The sequence below is a fragment of the Microcebus murinus genome, chromosome 14, assembly GCF_040939455.1.
Source record: "Microcebus murinus isolate Inina chromosome 14, M.murinus_Inina_mat1.0, whole genome shotgun sequence".
Lineage (NCBI taxonomy): Eukaryota > Metazoa > Chordata > Mammalia > Primates > Cheirogaleidae > Microcebus > Microcebus murinus.
In genome coordinates, this window is record NC_134117.1 from 73,758,761 (window position 1) to 73,781,080 (window position 22,320).

Genomic DNA, 22,320 nt, shown 5'->3' on the forward strand with positions numbered 1-22,320 from the left:
AAGAGTTGTCTCTTCTACCAATTTATTGATTTATTCAATTGTTTATTTTTATCAATATGGCCTTGTGTGTTTATTTTGTGCTTTAAGTAAGAATCCAATACTGTGTTATTTGTTTTGTTGCTCAAATCATTCCAGCTTTGCCTATTAGGAGCTATTTCAGGTCATCTCCTATGTCTATTAATATTTAACATGTCTCCATCATTTTGTAAAGCCCTTTCTTACTTTCTGATACCACAAAATGGTCTGAGCTTATTTTGCATTTCCCTTGCCTGGGTCCTATAATCAAGCAATTCTCCACAAAGTTCTAGTTCGTTTCATTGGAGAATAGTATCCAAGATCTGGATGCTAAGATACTAGGATATTTCTTTGAGAAAGAAAAGAAACTTTTTATCTGAGGAATCAGAGCCCCCTTTAATTATCAGGCCCAGAGAGGCACTGAAATGCAAGAGCAGTCATGTCTCACTCTTCCCTTGAGCTAAATTATTACCTCTTGAAGCCACTTGCTATATGGCTCTAGACTAAGACCAAGTAGCCTTAAATGCCATATGCAAGACACCATAACTCATATCCTATAGTTCTACAATGTACAGCCATTAACTAATCAATGAGTGATTAGTATTGAGAATTCCTGTCAAATAACTTTCTAGCTGCCCACTTCTAGTCCCCTTTGTCTTTAAAAACCTGCTTGTAACAAAGGCTGAAAAGAGCACTCCCCAAGGAAACTTGGAGTGTGTCCTGGGTGCTAGTCCTCAACCTTGGTCCAAATAAACTCTGTATATTAATTTTGCCTCAGTTCCTTTCTTTAGCTCGACAGCATCTAGGCCTTCTAAGCACAGTTAGTAAATACTTGTATGTAAGTATATTAACCCATTTATTTACACATATATATAATTATTTACCCATATCCCTGTTAAGCCAATATATATTAAGATAATATAAATATACACATAGACACATTACTTTCCAATTAAAAATCACCTCAAAATGAAACACACAGAGAGGTGGAGCAAGATGGCGGATGAGAAAAACCGCCAGCCAGAGTGGCTCTGCAAAAAAGACAGATTTTTGGAAGAAAGTAGAAGAAATAAGTAAGTAGACAGGCATACATCAGACAAGGGTCAGAAGGAGGGGTACCTGAGACTAGGGGAAACCCCATGGGAAGAGGCTGCAGAGAAGAAATGGAAGAAGAGACCTCCCGAGAAGCTTGGAGACCAGTGACAAGGGTAGGTGGAGCAGTTAACTTTCCCCTCCCTTGCATCTCGGACTGCTGGTGGGCTCCCCAGCAGTTGGAGAGACCTGCGGACACCAGCCCAGAGACGGCCACTGCCAGTGAGCGGTGAGCCTGTTGTGGACATGGCACCAGGCTCCCAACTCCCTTGGGGCACCTCCCTGTGGACAGACCTGAGCTGCTCAGCAAGTGCCATATTGCTATATTCTACCCTCCCCCTTCCCTATCCGGGCTGCTGAGAGAGACAATTTAGCCACCAGCCGGAAGCATCTCCAGGGAATGGGACCTTTCCTTTTGGGTCCCTGCAGCTGAAAGAGAGGTACTCTGACAGTGAGCTCCCTACCTGCTAGCCCTCCCAGGTGCTGCTGGCCTGGTGACTCCAGGAGAACAGGGAAGATCCTGAGGCTGAGAGACATCAACCCAGCTTGGGTACCCCGTGGGTGACTTAGGACCAGCACTCCTCTCCCTGGCAGGGTCAGGGATTGAATTCCAGGGCCCAGAGAACAGGCCTGCAGACCAGATCCCGTGCACCCAGGTCTCATATTGCCCTGGGCACAGAAGGGATATTTGTGAATAAGCCTACTGAGGTGTGTCTGCCTTCACCGGGGGATGAATGTGATTGAGGGGCAACCCTCCTCCCACAGGAAGGCTGTGAGCCCAGCCCAGGCTACGATCCTGCACAGGGAACCTCCCAGCCCGCATCACAGCCAGGGGAGACCCGCTGGCCTGAGATCCTGCCTACTGGCAGAGGCATAGGAGAAGCTGTGGAATGGGGGAGGGTGGAAAGGAGCAAGGCATGCTCCAGACTGCAGGTCTCAGACAGCCCCACCCCCACATGCAGACTTTTCGGCTAAATGGGGGCATTGCAGCTACTCCCGACAGTTTTGCCAAGAAGCAGAGAACAGACCTTTGACCCCTGCTAACAGCATCTGTGGTGCTTGACAGCAGGCTCACCCAACCCAGCTCTGCCCAGACTCACTCCTAGACCTGCCCTCACTGAGGTGGAGAAGAAGGATACACGTGGTAGTCCCAGGGCCCCATTCACCATGTGAGGCACAAGAGTGCCTCTCCAGAGGAAGAAGAGCTGGTTACAGGACCCCAAAACAACACGGTAGCCTGCTACTCACAGCAAGTACCATCTACTGACAGGGAGGTCATTCTGCACACACTTTTACTGCATCTATTGACTCATCATACAGGGTGTGGTCGAATCTCACGCACAAAGACCACCTACTGGCTCAGAGACTAAACAGGGCGAGTCATTATCCAAACAAAAATCTAAAGGTAAGAAGCAACAACTGATCCAGATGGGAAGAAATCAGTGAAAGAACTCTGGAAGCATGAAGATTCAAACAGAAAGCACACCCCCAAAGAGGAACACCAGCTCTCTAGAAATGGATATCAACCAAAATCAGAACACCAAAATGACAGAAGAAGAATTTCAAACATGCATTGTAAGAAAACTCAATGACATGCATGAAAAAATGGATAACCAACACAAAGAAACCACACACAAAAAAATCCAGGACCTGGAAAGAAAAATTAACTAAAGAAATTGACATATTAAAGAAAAATCAAACCGAACTCTTGGAAATGAAGAATCTATTCAGGGAACTACAATACACAGTGGAAGGCCTCAAGAACAGGGTAGATCAAATAGAAGAAAGAATCTCAGAGCTTGAAGATAACACCTTCCAATTAAATAAGTCAATCACCGAGATAGAGCAGAGAAAAAGAGAAAAGAACAAAGCCTACGAGAAATGTGGGATTATGTGAAGAAACCTAACGTGATGGTTATGGGTATTCTGGAATGGGAAGAAAAAAACACGCAAGGATTGGATAAGCTATTTGAAGATATAATAGAAGAAAATTTCCCAGGCCTTGCTAAAAATCTAGATATCCAAGTACAAGAAGCTCAAAGGATTCCTGGGAGATACAATGAAAACAGGAAGACACCATGACATGTAGTCATCAGACTGACCAACATATCAACTAAAGGGGCCCTTCAATGAGCTGTAAGGTGAAAGAAGCAAGTAACATATAGAGGAAAGCCAATCCGAATAACACCAGACTTCTTTACTGAAACCTTACTGGGAAGGAGAGACTGGGGCCCCATTCTCACTTTTCTGAAACAGAATAATGCCCAGCCTAGATCTTGTACCCTGCAAAACTAACTTTGTATATGAAGGAGAAATAAACACATTCTCAGATAAGCAAATACTGAAGGAATTCACCAAGACAAGACCAGCCCTGCAAGAAGTACTCAAAACAGTGTTACCCACGGATCAGCACAATAAACACTCATGTAAAACCACTCAAAAGCTAAAGATAAAGATAAAGGCCAGATACCACAATGTCTCAAGAGAGAAAACAGAGCAACAAAGTTCAACCCAAAAGGATGAACAGAAATTTGCCTAACCTATCAGTTCTCTCAATAAATGTGAATGGCTTGAACTCCTCACTCAAGAGACATAGGCTGACTGAATGGATACAAAAATACAAGCCAAGTATCTGCTGTCTTCAGGAAACACATCTAACCTGCAAGGATGCATTTAGACTAAAGGTAAAGGGGTGGAGAACAATATTTCAAGCAAACAGAAGCCAAAAAAAGGCTGGTGTGGCGGTTCTGATTTCAGATAACTTAGTTTTTAAATCAACAAGAGTAATAAAAAGACAAAGAAGGTGACTATATAATGGTGAAGGGCACAGTCCAACAACAAGAAATAACAATTTTAAATATATATGCACCCAACTTAGGTGCACCCAGATTCATAAAGCAAACCTTACTGGAGCTAAGCAAATGGATTAATAGCAACTCCATAATCGCCGGAGATTTCAACACCCCACTGACGGCACGAGACAGATCCTCCAAACAGAAAATTAATAAAGAAATAATGGACTTAAACAAAACTCTACAACAATTGGGTCTGACAGACATCTACAGAACATTCTACCCAAAATCCACTGAATATACGTTCTTCTCATCAGCTCACGGGACATTCTCTAAGATTGACCATATCCTAGGACACAAAGAAAATCTCAAGAAATTAAAAAATAGAAATCATACCATGTACCTTCTCAGATCACAGTGGAATAAAACTAGAAATCAACCCTAACAGAAACTCACATTTCTACACAACAACGTGGAAATTAAACAACCTCCTACTAAATGATTACTTCGTAAATGAAGAAATCGAGACGGAAATAAAAAAGTTCTATGAAGAAAATGACAATGGAGAGACAAGTTATCAACTCCTCTGGGACACAGCTAAAGCAGTTCTGAGAGGAAAATTTATCTCCATAAAATGCCTATAACCAAAAGACAAGAAGATCACAAATAGACAATCTAATGAAACGACTCAAAGAGCTGGAAAAAGAAGAACAGACCAACCCCAAACCCAGCAGAAGAAGTGAAATCAACAAGATCAAATCAGAACTAAACGAAATTGAAAACAGGAAAGCTATTCAGGAGATTAATAAAACAAAAAGTTGGTTCTTTGAAAAAATAAACAAAATTGACACACCATTGGCTAAGCTAACGAAAAGCAGAAAAGAGAAATCTCTAATAAGCTCCATCAGGAATAAAAAAGGAGATATCACAACTGATCCCAAAGAGATACAAGATACAATTTATGAATACTACAAAAATCTTTATGCACACAAACTGGAAAATGTGGAGGAAATGGACAAATTTCTAGAAACACACAGCCTCCCTAGGCTCAACCAGGAAGAAATAGATTCCCTGAACAGACCAATCTCAACAGCTGAAATAGAAACAGCAATTAAAAATCTCCCTAAAAAGAAAAGTCCCGGTCCAGATGGCTTCACATCTGAATTTTACCATACTTACAAAGAAGAACTAGTACCTATCTTGCAGAAACTATTCCACAACATCGAGAAGAACGGAAACCTCCCCGACACCTTTTATGAAGCGAATATTACTCTGATACCAAAACCAGGAAAGGATGCAACAAAAAAAGAAAACTACAGACCAATATCCCTAATGAATATAGATGCAAAAATTTTCAACAAAATCTTAGCTAACCGAATCCAGACACTTATCAAAAAAATAATCCACCACGACCAAGTGGGCTTCATCCCAGGGATGCAGGCATGGTTCAACATACGTAAATCTATAAATGCAATTCACCACATAAACAGAAGCAAAAACAAAGACCACATGATTCTTTCAATAGATGCAGAAAAAGCTTTTGACAAAATTCAACACCCTTTCATGATACGAACACTTAAGAAAATAGGCATAGAAGGGACATACCTAAAAATGATACAAGCCATATATGACAGACCCATAGCCAACAGCATACTGAATGGGGAAAGATTGAAATCATTCCCACTTAGAACTGGAACCAGACAAGGCTGCCCACTATCTCCACTTCTGTTCAACATAGTGCTGGAAGTCTTGGCTACAGCAATCAGACAGGAAAATGGAATCAAAGGTATCCAAATAGGGGCAGAAGAGATCAAACTTTCACTGTTTGCTGATGATATTATATTGTATCTAGAAAACCCCAAGGATTCAACCAAGAAACTCCTGGAACTGATCAATGAATTTAGTAAAGTCTCAGGATACAAAATCAATACACAGAAATCAGAGGCATTCATATACACCAACAACAATCTAATTGAGAACCAAATCAAAGACTCAATTCCCTTCACAATAGCAACAAAGAAATTAAAGTACCTAGGAATATATTTAACCAAAGAGGTAAAAGACCTCTACAGGGAGAACTATGAAACACTGAGGAAGGAAATATCAGAGGATGTAAACAGATGGAAATCCATACCATGCTCGTGGATCGGCAGACTCAATATCATCAAAATGTCTATACTACCCAAACTGATCTACAGATTCAATGTAATACCTATTAAAATCCCATCAGCATTCTTCACAGATATAGAAAAAATAATTTTACGCTTCGTATGGAACCAAAGAAGACCCCGAATATCAAGAGCAATTCTAGGCAACAAAAACAAAATGGGAGGCATTAATATGCCAGATATCAAACTATACTACAAAGCTGTAGTAATTAAAACAATATGGTATTGGCACAAAAACAGGAATATTGACCAGTGGAACAGATGTGAGAATCCTGATATAAAACCATCCTCATATAGCCATCTCATCTTTGACAAAGCAGACAAAAACATACGCTGGGGAAAAGAATCTCTCTTCAATAAATGGTGCTGGGAAAACTGGATAGCCACCTGTAGAAGGCTAAAACAGGACCCACACCTTTCACCTCTCACAAAAACCAACTCACGCTGGATAACAGACTTAAACCTAAGATATGAAACTATTAGAACTCTAGAGGAAAAAGTTGGAAACACTCTCCTAGACATCGGCCTGGGCAAAGAGTTTATGAAGAAGTCCCCAAAGGCAATCACAGCAGCAACAAAAATAAATAAATGGGACATGATCAAACTACAAAGCTTCTGCACAGCCAAAGAAATAGTCATGAAAGTAAACAGACAACCTACAGAATGGGAGAAAATTTTTGCATCCTATGCATCCGATAAGGGACTGATAACTAGAATATACTTAGAACTCACGAAAATTAGGAAGAAAAAATCAAATAACCCCATTAAAAAGTGGTCAAAGGACTTGAACAGAAATTTTTCTAAAGAAGACAGAAGAATGGCCAACAAACATATGAAAAAATGCTCAACATCTCTAATCATCAGGGAAATGCAAATCAAAACCACAATGAGATATCACTTAACCCCAGTGAGAATGGCCTTTATCAAAAAGTCTCCAAACAATAAATGCTGGCGTGGTTGCGGAGAGAGAGGAACACTCCTACACTGCTGGTGGGACTGCAAACTAGTTCAACCTCTGTGGAAAGCAATATGGAGATACCTTAAAGCGATATAAGTGAATCTACCATTTGATCCAGCAATCCCATTGCTGGGCATCTACCCAAATGATCTAGTGACACTCTACAAAAAAGACACCTGCACTCGAATGTTTATAGCAGCACAATTCATAATTGCAAGGCTGTGGAAACAGCCCAAGTGCCCATCAATCCAAGAAGGGATTAATAAAATGTGGTATGTGTATACCATGGAGTACTATTCAGCTCTAAGAAACAATGGTGATATAGCACATCTTATATTTTCCTGGTTAGAGCTGGAACCCATACTACTAAGTGAAGTATCCCAAGAATGGAAAAACAAGCACCAGATATATTCTCCAGCAAACTGGTATTAACTGAGTAGCACCTAAGTGGACACATAGGTACTACAGTAATAGGGTATTGGGCAGGTGGGAGGGGGGAGGGAGGCGGGTATATACATACATAATGAGTGAGATGTGCACCATCTTGGGGATGGTCATGATGGAGACTCAGACTTTTGGGGGGAGGGGGGGGAAATGGGCATTTATTGAAACCTTAAAATCTGTACCCCCATAATATGCCAAAATAAAAAAAAAATTAAAAAAAAAAAGAAGACAAAACAATTCTAAATATGTATGCACTCAACTTAGGTCCACCCAGATTCATAAAGCAAACTCTAGTTGATCTAAACAAATTGATAAACAACAACACCATAATAGCCAGAGACTTTAAAATCTTGTTGACAGCACAGGACAGATCCTCCAAACAGAAAATTAACAAAAAAATAATGAACTTAAACAGAACTCTAGAACCAATGGGCCTGACTGAGATTTACAGGACATTCTACCCCAAAACCACTGACCATATGTTCTTCTCATCAGCTCATGGGACATTCTCTAAGTTTGACCATATCCTAGGCCACAAAGCATGTCTCAAAAAATTCTAAAAAATAGAAATTATGCCATGTATCTTTTCAGATCACAGTGGAATAAAAATAGAAATCAACCCTAAAAGGAACTCTCATTTCTACACAATGTCATGGAAACTAAACAACCTTCTGCTGAACAATCACTTCATAAATGAGGAAATCAAGATAGAAATCAAAAGATTCTTTTAACTAAATGACAAAGGAGATACAAGTTATCAAAACCTGTGGGACACAGCTAAAGCAGTCCTGAAAGTTTATTTCCATAAATGCCTATATCTAAAAGTCAAAAATATCACAAATAGACAACCTAACAAATCAACTGAAAGAGCTAGAAAAAGAAAAACAGACTGACCCCAAACCCAGCAGAAGTGGTGAGATCATTAAGATCAACTAAATGAAATAGACAACAGGGAAACTATATGGAAGATTAATAAAACAAAAGTTGGTTCTTTGAAAAAATAAACAAAATTGAAAAGCCTCTGGCTAGACTAACAAAAAGCAGAAAAGAAAAATCTCGAATAAGCTCCATCAGGAATAATAAAGTAGAAATTATAACTGATGCCACAGAGATACAAGATATAATTTATGAATACTACAAAACCTTTATGCATACAAACTGGAAAATGTGGAGGAAATGGACAAATCCTTAGAAATACACAGCCTCCCTAGGCTCAACCAGGAAGAAATAGAATTCCTGCACAGATCTATATCAAGTATTGAAATTGAAACAGCAACAAAATACCTTCCTAAAAAGGAAAGTCCCAGACCAGATGGTTTCACAACCAAATTTTACACCATGTACAAAGAAGACCTGGTGCCTATCCTGCAGAAATTATTCCACAACATTGAGAAGGATAGAATCCTCCCCAACACATTTTATGAAGCAAACATCACACTGACACCAAAACCAGGAAAGGATGCAACAAAAAAAGAAAACTACAGATCAATATCCCTTATGAATATAGATGTAAAAATTCTCAATAAAATCCTCGCTAACGGAATCCAGGTGCTTATCAAAAAAATAATCCATCACAACCAAGTGGGCTTCATCCCAGAGATGCAGGGATAGTTCAACATATGCAAATCTATAAATGTAACTCACCATATAATCAGAATCAAAAACAAAGACCACATGATCCTCTCAATAGACGTAGAAAAAGCATTTGAGAACATTCAATATCCTTTTATAATAAGAACACTTAACAAAATAGGCATAGACGGGGCTAAAAATGATACAAGCAATACATGACAAACCCACAGCCATCATCATACTGATGATGAAAAATTAAAAGCATTCCCACTCAGATTTGGACCAAGGCAAGGTTGCCCACTATCTCCAGTTCTGTTCAACATAGTGCTGGAAGTCCTTGCTATAGCAATCAGACAAGAGAGCAGAATTAAGGGTGTCCAGAGGGGAGCAGAAGAAAACAAACTCTCACTCTTTGCTGATGATATTATATTATATTTAGAAAACCCCAAGGAGTCAACTATGAGACTCCTTGAATTAATAAATGAATTCAGTAAACTCTCAGGGTACAAAATCAATACACACAAATGAGAGGCATTCATATATGCCAAAAACAGTCAAAGAGAGAACCAAATCAAACACTCAATTCCGTTCAAAATAACAACAAAGAAAATAAACTACCTTGGAATATATTTAAGGAGGTAAAAGACCTCTACAGGGAGAACTATGAAATGCTGAAGAAGGAAATAGCAGTGGATGTAAACAGGTGGAAGACCACACCATGCTCCTGTGTTGGCAGAATCAACATTGTTAAAATGTCTATACTACCCAAAGTGATCAACAGACTCAATGCAGTCCCTATTAAAATGCCATCATCATTTTTCACAGATATAGAAAAAACAATTTTACACTTTGTATGGAACCAGAGAAGACCCCTTAGAGGAAAAGCAATCATAGGCAATAAAAACAAATTGGGAGGCATCAATTTACCAGACTTCAAACTATACTAGAAGTCTATAGTAATTAAAACAGTTTGTGACTGGCACAAGAACAGGGACATTGACCAGTGGAACAGAACAGAGAACCCAGATATAAATCCATCCTCGTATAGCCATCTAATCTTTGACAAAGCAGACAAAAACATCCACTGGGGAAAAGGATCCTTATTCAATAAATGGCGCTGGGAAAACTGGATAGCCACATGTAGAAGACTGAAACAGGAACCATACCTTTTACCTCTTACAAAAATCAACTCACACTGGGTAACAGACTTAAACCAAAGGTGTGAAACTATCAGCATCCTAGAGGAAAACATTGGAAATACTCTTCTAGACATTGGCCTAGGCAAAGAATTTATGAAGAAGACTCCAAAGGCAATCACAGCAACAATAAAAATAAATAAATGGGACCTGATTAAAAAGCTTCTACATAGCCAAAGAACCTGTCATGAGAGCAAACAGACAACCTACAGAATGAGACAAAATTTTCACATGCTAACACATCCAATAAGGAGCTGATAACTAGAATCTATTTAGAACTCAGGAAAATTAGCAAGAAAAAAAAAGCAAACAACCCTATCAAAAAGTGGACTAAGAACATGAACAGAAATTTCTCCAAAGAAGACAGAATAATGGCCAACAAACATACGAAAAGATGCTCAACATCTCTAATCATCAGAGAAATGCAAATAAAACCACAATGAGATATCACTTATCTCCAGTAAGAATGGCCTTTATCAAAAAGTCCCAAAACAATAAATGTTGGTATGGATATGAAGAGATAGGAACACTCAGACACTGCTAGTGGGACTGCAAACTATTTCAACCTGTGTGGAAAGCAATATGGAAATATCTTAAAGTGATATAAGTGGATCTACCATTTGATCCAGCAATCCCATTACTAGGCATCTACCCAAAAGAACAAAATACACTCTATAAAGAAGACATCTGCACTCGAATTTTTATAGCAGCACAATTCACAATTGCAAAGCTGTGGAAATAACCCAAGTGCCCATCAATACATAAGTGGATTAATAAAATGTGGTATATGTATACCATGGAGTACTATTCAGCTCTAAGAAACAATGGTGATATAGCACCTCATTTATTTTCCTGGATATAGCTACAACTGATTCTACTAAGTGAAGCATCCCAAGAATGGAAAAACAAGCACTACATATACTCACCATCAAATTGGTAGTAAGTGATGAACACCTAAGTTCCTATGTAGTAATAACATTTATCGGGCATCGGGCACATGGGAGGGGGATGGAGGGCGTTGGTATATACATACATAATGAGTGCAGTGTTCACCATCTGGGTGATAGACATACTTGAAGCTCTGACTTGGTTGGGCAAGGGCAATATATGTAACCTAAACATTTGTTCCCCCATAGTATGCTGAAATTAAAAAAAAAAATTGAAAAAATAAAGATCCTACAATGTATATACAGTAAAAAGAAAGAAAAAAAGAAAAACGAGCTCTTAAAACTCAACAGTAAGAAAACACCAAATTTTAAAATGGACAAAAGATATGAAGAGATACTTCACAAAACAAGATATATGGCCAGCAAATAAACACATCAAACAATGTTCAATATCATTAGTTGTTAGGGAAATGCAAATTAAAACCATAATGAGATATTAATATGCACTTATCAGCATGACTTAAAAAAAACCTGACAATACTAAGTGCTGTCAAGTAACATGAAGCAAATGGAATTCTACGAAATTGTAGTAGGAATATACAATAGTACAGCTACTCTGGAAAACAGTTTGGTAGTTTCTTATAAAGTTAAACATAATACTTATCAAGGACTCAACAAGTGTATTGCTAGGCATTTACCCAAGAGAAGTGAAATCTATGTTCACACAAAAATCAGTACACGAATATTTGTAACAGCTCTGCTCATAATTGCCAAAAAACTGGAAACAATATTTTCAATGTTTGTTCAACTAGTGAATGGATAAATAAATGGGGTACAATTTATTTATCCCATTATTTATTCTACAATGAATACTATTTAGCAATTAAAAATAATGTATTACTGATACATGCAACAACATATTCAAATCTTAAATGTATTATGCTAAATTAAGAAATATAAGTCAGAAAAATTTCATACTATATAATTCGATTTATATGACCTGCAGGAAAAGGCAAAATTATATGAATGAAGAATAGATCAATGATTGCCAGGAACTAGTGGTGGGAGGACTACAAAGAGGGAGGTGATAGAGCTGTTCTATAGCTTGACCATGGTAATGAGAATGAGTATGTGCTTTTATGCGTATGCCAAAATTCAATGAAATGTTCACCCCAAAAGAATAACTTTTGCTGTGAGTTAAAAAAAAATAAAAACACAACATGAAACAAAAACAAAACCTCTTTACACTTATTAGGATGGCTATCATCCAAAAAACCCAGAAAGTAACAAGTATTTGTGAGGATGTGGAAAAACTAAAAACCTTGTGTATTACTGATGGGAATGTAAAATGGTGCAACTGCTATGGAGATCAGTATGACAGTTCCTGAAAAAAAAATAAACATAGAATTACCATATGATCCAGTATTCCACTTCTGGGTATATACCCAAAAGAACTGAAAGCAAGAACTTATACACAGATATTTGTATCGTGTTCATAGCATTATTATTCACAATGGCCAAAAGATGAAAAGTAACCCACGTGTCCATCAATGGATGAAGAGATAAACACTATGTGGTATATACAAACAATATAATATCATTCAGCCTTAAATACAAAGGAAATTCGACACATGTTATAACATAGATGAACTGAAGACATTATGCTAAGTGAAATAAGATAGTCACAGAAGGACAAATACTGTATGATTCCACTTACACGAGATGCTAGAGTAATCAAATTCATATAGACAAAAAAATAAAGTTGTGGTTGCCAAGGGCTGGTGGAAAAGAGTATAGAAAGTTAATGAGTACAGAGTTCAAGTTAAAAAATAAAACACAACATGAAACAAAAACAAAACCACTTCACACTCATTAGGATGGCTATCATCCAAATAACCCAGAAATTAACAAGTATTTTTGCAAAATGAAAAAAGCATTAGACACGGATGGTGATGACAGTTATACAACAATATGAATGTGCTTAATGCCACTGAATTGAAAGCTTAAAAAATGGTTAAAATGGGCTAGGTACAGTGGTTCATATCTATAATCCTAGCATTCTGGGAGGCTGTGGTGGGAGGATTGCTTGAGGCCAGGAGTTAGAGACCAGCCTGGGCAACATAGCAAGATCCTGTCTGTACAAAAAATTTAAAAATTAGCTAGTATGGTGGCACATGCCTGTAGTCTAGTCCCAACTACTTGGGAGACGGAGATAGGAGGATTGCTTGAGCCCAGGAGTTGGAGGTTGCAGTGAGCTATTTATATAATAGCACCACTGCACTCCTGCTCTGACAACAGAGCAGGACGCTGTCTCAAAAAAAAAAAAAAAAATTAAATCAAGGTGAAATAAAGACATTTTCAGAAAGGAAAGCCAAGTGAATTTGTCACCATTAGTCCTGAGTACATTAAATGATAAAAATAAGCTGTTTAGGCTGAAGGGAAAAGATATGACCAGAGAATCCCAGACCTGTAGGAAGGAATAAAAAGCCTCTGAAGCATATATATGTATGCTATTTTATTTACATACACATAGATTTTTTAAAGATTAATAATTGTTTACAGCAAAATTAACAAGTATTTGAGGTTAAAATATATGAGAAATGAAATATGAGACAAAGACCACAAAGGGTAAAAAGGAAGTAAATAGGATAATACTACTGAAAGTTTATTACATTGTCCATTAAAAAGTATATTATTATTTGAAGATGCTATGATAATTTAATTATGCATATTATAATCTCTAGGCTAATCAACAAACACCACAAAAAAGTACACCTTAAAAGTCAATAAAGGAAATACAGAGTAATACTCAAAACACTTAAATAATCCCAAAGCAGCACAAATAAATTTCATTGGGATAAAGAGAAATCCACACATAAATACACTAGAGTAAAAGATATCTTAAAAGCAGCTAGCCCTAAAATAGACTTGCCTCAAAGGTCTGGCAAATTGACAAGTGAATTTTCAACAGCATCAATAGTTGAAGACAGTGAATGCTTTTCAATGTTTCAAAGGATGAAAACTGCCAACCAAGGCTTCCATACACCATGAAAAAGTTCTTCATGAATATTTTAGATAAACAAACTGAAAGGTTTCCACCAGTAGATCCTCACTAAAACAAAATAACAGTAACTATGAAGAATGTTTCTGAGCAGGAGAAATTTATTCCAATAGAAGTTTAGAGACATAAGAAAAAACGCAAAAGATATCAAATCTGACCAAAATGGCTATGAACAAACAAAAAGTTAGAGGATCTGCATCAAGTAAACTTTTCCAGGAGTCAGCAGTGACAACTGCACTCAAAATTACTTCAAAAAACAAAAAGGCTAACTAGTTATTTCAACTATTCAAGACCATTCAGCAGTTAGTTATAGAGCATAATGTAGCGAAAACATCATGTATACTCTCCAGTGAATTTTGGATAAGGAGAATTTAACATAAAAGTCAGAATTATGTTCCAGATCAACTGAAGCAGAACTATAGAATAGGTTAAATTGTTTGAATTTCCTCTTACATTTTTCTCCTTCTTTCTAGAGATTTTCTCTCTACCAAGATGCCCAAACGCCGTGGTTTGGAAAGACAAGCAGATGGTGTTGACACTGAAATTTGACACATTGATAACACTCCAAAAGGCGGTTGGGAGGATTATGTGAAACAATGTCAGGTTCTTAACAGAGGGTTAGGTGTTTAATTAATTGCCAATTATGTTGTTTTGTTTATAAACAATTAAATTTTAAAAAGCAAGGAAATAGTTATCATAGAATTCAGGATTCATTTTCTCTGGGTGATAGTAGAGATGAAACTGAGAAGGGGCACACAGGGGCTTCAAAGTACTAGTAATTATCATTTCTTAAGCCAGATAGGGGATATACTGGTATTTGCTTTATCAATATCACCTAAATCATACATATGTTATATATATTATATACATTTTTTTTATTATATAAAAAGAAAGATTTTTAATTTTTTTAAGACAAGGTCTCACTCTGTCACCCAGGCTAGAGTACAGTGGCATCATCATAGCTCACTGCAGCCTACAACTCCTGGGCTCAAGTGATCCTCCTGCCTCAGCCTCCTAAGTAGCTGGGACTATAGACACATATCACCACACCTAGCTAATTTTTAAATTTTTGTAGAGATGGGATCTTGCTATTGCTCAGGCTGGTCTTGAATTCCTAAACTCAAGTGATCCTCCTACCTTGGCCTCCCACAGTGCCAGGATTATAGGCACTGTACCTAGCCAATTTTTCAATTAACAAATAAAATTAAAGTTGCCTACAGTGTACAAGGTCCTATGTGTTCCAGCTTTCCTTTCCTCTTTGATCTTACTTCTTACCAGGATTTCCCTAAGTCACTTCTCCCTAGCTTCAATTTTCTCAAAACTGTTTCTAGAACATGCCTCAAAGTGTTTGTATTTGCTATTCCTCCTACCTAGAATGTTCTTCCCACAGATTTCTATCTTGCTCCCTCTCTCATTTAATTCAGGACTTTCCTCAAATATTACCTTTTGGAGTGTCATTACCTAATCAACCTATTATCTGTTCCTTTCTTATCTGTATCGCTGTGTCCTCAAAAATTGCTGAGTTTGTCTCTGAGTACACACCTTAGAAATATTACTCAAACATTGACATTTTATTATAAAATACTTTAAAAATCATATTTGTTAGTATTGGTGTCATTGTCTTAATTCATGCCAAACAGGCAGCAATCTATGTATTACTTTTATACCATCAATACAAATATCTGCTAATACTATGCATATGGATCCCACAGACCTCTTGAGAGGGTCTTGGGGCTCCCAGGGATCTGCTGACCACACTTTGAGAACTGCAGTTTTATTCAAACAGTATTTTCCCTGAAGGTGATTTTTAACTATTTCCACTTTTCTAGTTCTACGGACTGGTTCTTTCATAAAATGCATTAAACACACACACAGTGAAACAAAGTAAGGGCTAAATAAATGACTCACCCGGAACTTGTTCATTTTCTGCTGTTCTTGGGAAAGGGTAGAAACTATGAAACCAGAGCAGGGAAAGTTGGAAGACAGAAGTCATAAGAGACCTTATCTTGCAGCTCCAGGAATCACCTGTGAGAAATTTCCATACAACATTTTAGTAAGCTATACCTCTGGGAAAATGTCCTTATGACCCATCAGAAGGATTAGGAAGGAACATGATAAAGTAGTACCCACATATCCACGGGTGACTCTCAAATAAATCATGATGAACCTAGGATATTTCTGAGGGAATCTAAACATTTCTTTCCTATTGGCTGTTTTGAAAATTATGAGTCTGTTTACTGAATAATACAAAATAACTGAAAACAAATATCCAATAGTAGCAGATTATTAAGAACAGGTGTTAATATATCCAAAGTATGGAATCCTATGCTGACATTAGAAGTGATGTTGAGAGACATATTTATTGAATACATAAAAGCTGTTTTAAGTGATATCATAATTTTTCCTATGAATATTATAAACCCCACAGGGTTGTAAAGTCTTTTTAAAAGTTCTCAAAAATAAGATGTTTCTTCACCTAAATTGCAGTTTCTAAAAAACCACTTCTCCAAGAACCTTTCTCTGACTTAAATATGATATAGCAAACCTGGAGACTTCAGTTCTACCCCTAGGCTCAGTTCTACCCGAGGCTCTGCTATTAACAAACCTAATGATTGTCTTGGTTTCAATGATTCATTTTTAAAATGAAGAGGAATTAGATAATCTTGAACAAAACTTCATGTGCCATTATGATTCTATAAGTCTTCACATAGATTCACAAATCCAGACAGGGTATCTGGAATTCACCGTACCCTCAAAACTTGGGCTGGGCCTAAGGTAAAATTTAATTAGATCTTGATGAACTCTGATATGGCCATCTAATCTGTTGTTATGACACAAATATAGCTTCTAAAATAATAGTTTGGCACCATAATTCCCAAACAGGTACTTTACGTATATAGCAAAAGACAACCAGATGCCTTAATTCTGAGATCCTTTTCATAAGCAGCAGAAACCATAAAGGGCATCCAAATTGGAATGGAGGAAATCAAGTTATACTTGTTCACAGACAACATAATACTATATTTAGAAAAATCTGAAGATTTTGCCTAAAAATGGTTAGAACTTATAAAAGAATTCAGTAAAGTTGCAGGACACAAAATCAAGATACAAAAATCAGTAACATTTCTACACTAACAGTGAACAATCTGAAAAAAAAATCAAGAACACAATCCTATTTATAATAGCTACAAAAAATATTACCTAGAAATAAATTTAACCAAGTAAGTGAAAGATCTCTTCTATAAACTATATAACTATAAAACACTGATGAAAGAAGTGGAAGAGGACACACACAAAAATGGAAAGACATCCCATGCTCACGGATTAGAAGAATTAATGTTAAAATGCCCATACTACCCCAAACAATCTACAGATACAATGCAATTCCTATCAAAATACCAACGATATTCTTCACAGAAATAAAAAAAAAATCCTAAAATTCATATGGAACCACAAAATACCCTAAATAGCAAAAACAATCTTGAGCAAAAAGAACAAAGCCAGAGGCATTGCACTACCAGACTTCAAAATACACTATAAAGCTACAGTAACCAAAACAGCATGGTGATAGCATAAAAACAGACATATAGGGCAGTGGAATGGAAGAAAGAACCTAGAAATAAATCCATGCATTTACAGCCAACTCATTTTCAACAAAAGTGCCAAGAACATACACTGGAGAAAGGACAGTCTTTTCAATAAATGGTGTTGGGAAAACAGGACATCCATATGGAGGAGAGTAAAATTAGAACCTATTTCTTACCACATATAAAAATCAACTCAAAATGGATTAAAAACTTAAATCTAAGACCGGAAACTATGAAACTACTAGAAGAAAACACTGGAGAAATGCTTTAGAACATTGGTGTGGGCAAAAATTTAGGGGGCAAGATCTCAAAAGCACAGGCAACAACAGCAAAAATAGACAAATGAAATCATATCAAATTAAAAAGCTTCTGCAGAGCAAAGGAAACAACCAACAGAGTGAAGAGATAACATAAAGAATGGGAGAAAATATTTGCAAACTACCCATCTGACAAGGGACTGATAACCAGAATATATAAGGAACTCAATTTGATAGCAAAAACCAAATAATCCAATTTAAAAATGGACAAATTTTCTGAATAGACATTTCACCAAAGTCATACAAATGACCAAGTATATTTAAAAAATGCTCAAAATCACTCATAAGGGAAATGCAAATCAAAACCACAATGAGATATCATGTAACCCCAGTTAAAATGGCTATTATCAAAAAGACAAAAAATAACAAATGTTGGCAAGGATGCACACTCATACATACACTGTTGGTGGAAATGTAAATTAGTACAGCCATTATGGAAAACAGTATGGAGGTTTCTCAAAAAATAAAATATAGATCTACCACATGATCCAGCAATCCTACTGCTGGGTATATAGTCAAAAGAAAGGAAATCAGAGCCGGGCGCGGTGGCTCACGCCTGTAATCCTAGCACTCTGGGAGGCTGAGGCGGGCGGATTGCTCGAGGTCAGGAGTTCGAAACCAGCCTGAGCAAGAAAGAGCAAGACCCCGTCTCTACTATAAATAGAAAGAAATTAATTGGCCAACTAATATATATATATATAAATTAGCCGGGCATGGTGGTGCATGCCTGTAGTCCCAGCTACTCGGGAGGCTGAGGCAGGAGGATCGCTTGAGCCCAGGAGTTTGAGGTTGTTGTGAGCTAGGCTGACGCCACAGCACTCACTCTAGCCTGGGCAACAAGCGAGACTCTGTCTCAAAAAAAAAAAAAAAAAAAAAGGAAATCAGTACATTAAAGAAATATCTGCATTCCTATGTTTATTACAACACTATTCACAATAGCCAAGACATGGAAGCAATCTAAGTGTCCATCAACAGATGAATGAAGAAATATAGTATATATACACAATAGAATACTAGGAAAGGAAATCCTGTCATTTGCAGCAACATGGAACGAATCGGAGGATATTATACAAATATCACATGTTCACATTCATGTGTGGGAGCTAAAAAAGGCTGATCTCATGAAGATAAAGAGTAGAATGGATACCAGAGAAGGGAGGAGATAGGGGAGAGGGGGGCGATGAACAGAGGTTGGTCAATGCGTACAAAAACGGGGTTACATAGGAATGAATAAGTTCTAGTGTTTGATAGCACAGTATGAAGACAATAGTTAACAATAATTTATTGTGTATTTCAAAATAGATTTGTGATGTTTCTAACACAAATAAATGATGAATGTTTAAGGTGATGGATATGCTAATTACCCTGTTTGATCATTACACATTGTATGGATGTATCAAAATATCACATGTATCCCATAAATATGTACAATCATGATATAACAGTAAAAAAACAGAAAAAATCTAAAAAATAAACAAAAAACAGCAGAAACCACTTCCACCCAGCTTGGTGCTCACAAAATGCCTAATAAGCTCAGATATCACAAGCCTGTCTGAGACATTATATCACTAACATAATATGGAGCATGAATAAATTAGTTTTCATCTTTAAAAAAAATCTGTTCCATTTCTCTCTTTAGAAACTAGCCTCTGGCCTAGATAGGATTCCCAGCTTCTCCAGTAAAATTTAAAATTGAGGGCTCAAATTGTGGTTTCAATTTACGTGTTTAACAGTCCTCTGAGAAGACAGAGACAGTTTGGAAGATGCTGGATGGATGGCCTTAAATAACATTTTGGCTGACGGGTTCAGAAGACTCCCCAAGCATTTTCGGAAATAGAACACTACATGAAAGATCAGGTTTAGTACACTCCACAACTATGTTCTGGTGGTGCTCAGGAACAACTGGTGTGCTAAATACAAGCCCGAACTGTGGGTTTTAGCGTGGGATAGAGTAAAACAAGTGAGAATTTAAGTGCCACCTGCTAATACTGGGTAAACTAATCTCTGAAGGTTTAGTACTCTTATTTATTAAAATGGAGGTGGTTAAAGGGAAAGGATGGTTGTGACGCTTCAATCAACCAATAACGAACACAGCATGCCTTGTAATAATAAAAGCTGCTCACCTTTATTGAGTCCTTGACCATACTTTATAACTACTACCCCACTCAATGCGGCAAGCGACCCTAAAGGTTACTGCCACCATTTCACAGACGAGTATCTGAGACGCTGGACCCCAGCCCAGGCCCTGCGCTTTCCAGCCGGCGTCACAAGCAGCCCCACGCGCGGGCCGGGCCACGTCACCGGGGCCGCTCCCTCCGGGAGCCCCGCTTTCCCGGTCGCCCCAGACCTCCTGGGCTGCCCCGAGGCGGGGCGCGGAAACAGCTCCTGGAGAGGGACGCGAGGGCAGACGGCCGGCCTCGTCGCCAGGGCCGCTCCCACCCGGGGCCCCCGCGGGGCCCCCCGCGCGACGCCGAGACCCGCTCCCGGCCAGCCCGCAGACGCCTTCGACACACCTGCGGGGGCTTTTCCTCTGCTCTCAGCCCGCTCGGAGCCGGCCCCGCCCTCTGCCGACCGCGGAGGCCTGGAAGGTGCGGAGTCCGCTCCCCTGAAGCAGGGGACACTACGCCAACGCCCGGACGGAGCCGGCACTGCCCCTGCGCACAGCGCGCCTCTGCCCCGCGGCGAAACTACGCTTCCCAGCAGCCCCGGCGCGCACGCCGCCGCGCACAGCGTGGGGGCTCCCCCTGGCGGCGCGGGGCTGCTGCTGCGTGCCCGGAGGCGCGGCCGTCCGGCGCAGGGACGCAGGCGTGGGCTTGGCGGCCGCTGCCCGCGCGGGGAGGCGGAAGCTGCCGTGATGTGGCGGGAGCAATGTCCGTGGGTAATTTAGTTAAAGTACTTGGAACTAAGTACGTACAGGAATGCATTCAAAGAATAATGCCCCGTAAGAGCTGACTTTATCTTAGGCATGCTAGCTTTCAATATGCAAAATACAAATGGTCCGTGAAACGTGTAATAAACTAGAAAACGTGTAAGCTGAAACATGACGAGGGCCACATGTGTCACTTCTCAAAAGAAAAAAACGCTTAATGTTATGTATACATTGTCAGATTGTTACACAGATTTTATCCTCGTGGTATTGAATATCATGGCTATCATTTCTCTAGGGAATATTATACAGTCCTCCTCCTTATCCACGGGGTCCATGTCCGTGGTTTCAACCAGCCTTGGATAGAAAATATTTGTGGGGAAAATTGCCTCTGTACGGAACATGTACTAACTTTTTCGTTTGTCATTATTCCATAAACAATACAATGTAACAACTATTTACATAGCATTTACATTGTATGACGTTTATAAATAATCTGGAGATGATTTAAAGAGTATGGGAGGATGCACGTAGCTTGTATACAAATACAAGACCATTTTGTATTAGGGACTTGAGCATCTTCAGATTTTGGTATGGGGGAGGTCCCAGAGTCAATCCTCCACAGATATTGAGGGATGCCTTTACTGAATATGTAAAATAAATTACATGATTTCTTGGTCCAATGACTATATGAAATTAACTCTTTTTTAAAGTTTTTTATTTATTACTTTTTTATTTCATCGTTTTATGGGGGTACGTCAACTATAGAAATGAGTTTCCATTCGAAATAGTTTCAAAAATATTAAATTTTTGTAATAAAATTTAATTTAAAACATGTAGAATCCATATAGAGAAAATATATATATACAGACACATATGACATCTATCTATCTATATATATATAAACACTTTTCTGGATGGGAGGTTGGGGAAATAATAAAGTCTTTTTGCCAATCCATAAAATGCTCCCCACAGATGGAGAAAAGAACAAAACCGTTTTATTATTCAATAAACATTAAACCAGACTGTGATGAGCATCACAGGCAATACACTAATGAGATTTCAAAGACAGAAAGAAACATCACATTTTTATATAGCCACACAGGTACAACTCATCCCATTTTCTCAAAATGAAAAATAACTTGTCCTCAAGTAGTTATGCTACACATAATTCATCCTAAATTCACCTGGTAATTGGGATAAACATCTGTGTTAGTTAATTTCCTTTATCCAAATGAAAAATAAAGCTTCTTGTATTTCTATGACAAGAAGATAGTTGCACATATAGCCAGGAACCTGAGAGTTTACCACAAAGACAGAGAAAATGAGGTGCAATCTTCTTTGATGTTCACCTTTCAAAGACAT

General features: G+C 38.2%; 1 protein-coding gene across 4 annotated transcripts in view; it reads right to left on the reverse strand.

The window, feature by feature from the left end:
* LOC142861047 (uncharacterized) overlaps positions 1-21,062 on the reverse strand; it is a 59,070-nt gene extending 38,008 nt beyond the window's left edge. The window contains exons 1-2 of one of the 4 annotated variants that reach the window (XM_076010277.1): positions 20,603-21,062; positions 16,094-16,210 (exon numbers count right to left, since the gene is read on the reverse strand). In XM_076010277.1, the coding sequence (XP_075866392.1) occupies positions 16,094-16,108 (15 nt within the window). In that variant the 5' untranslated portion in view covers positions 16,109-16,210; positions 20,603-21,062. Of the gene's footprint in view, positions 1-16,093; positions 16,211-20,212 lie in introns of those variants that run through there. The other 3 variants (XM_076010278.1, XM_076010280.1, XM_076010279.1) reach the window with 3 other exon arrangements.
* Positions 21,063-22,320: the final 1,258 nt, after the last annotated feature.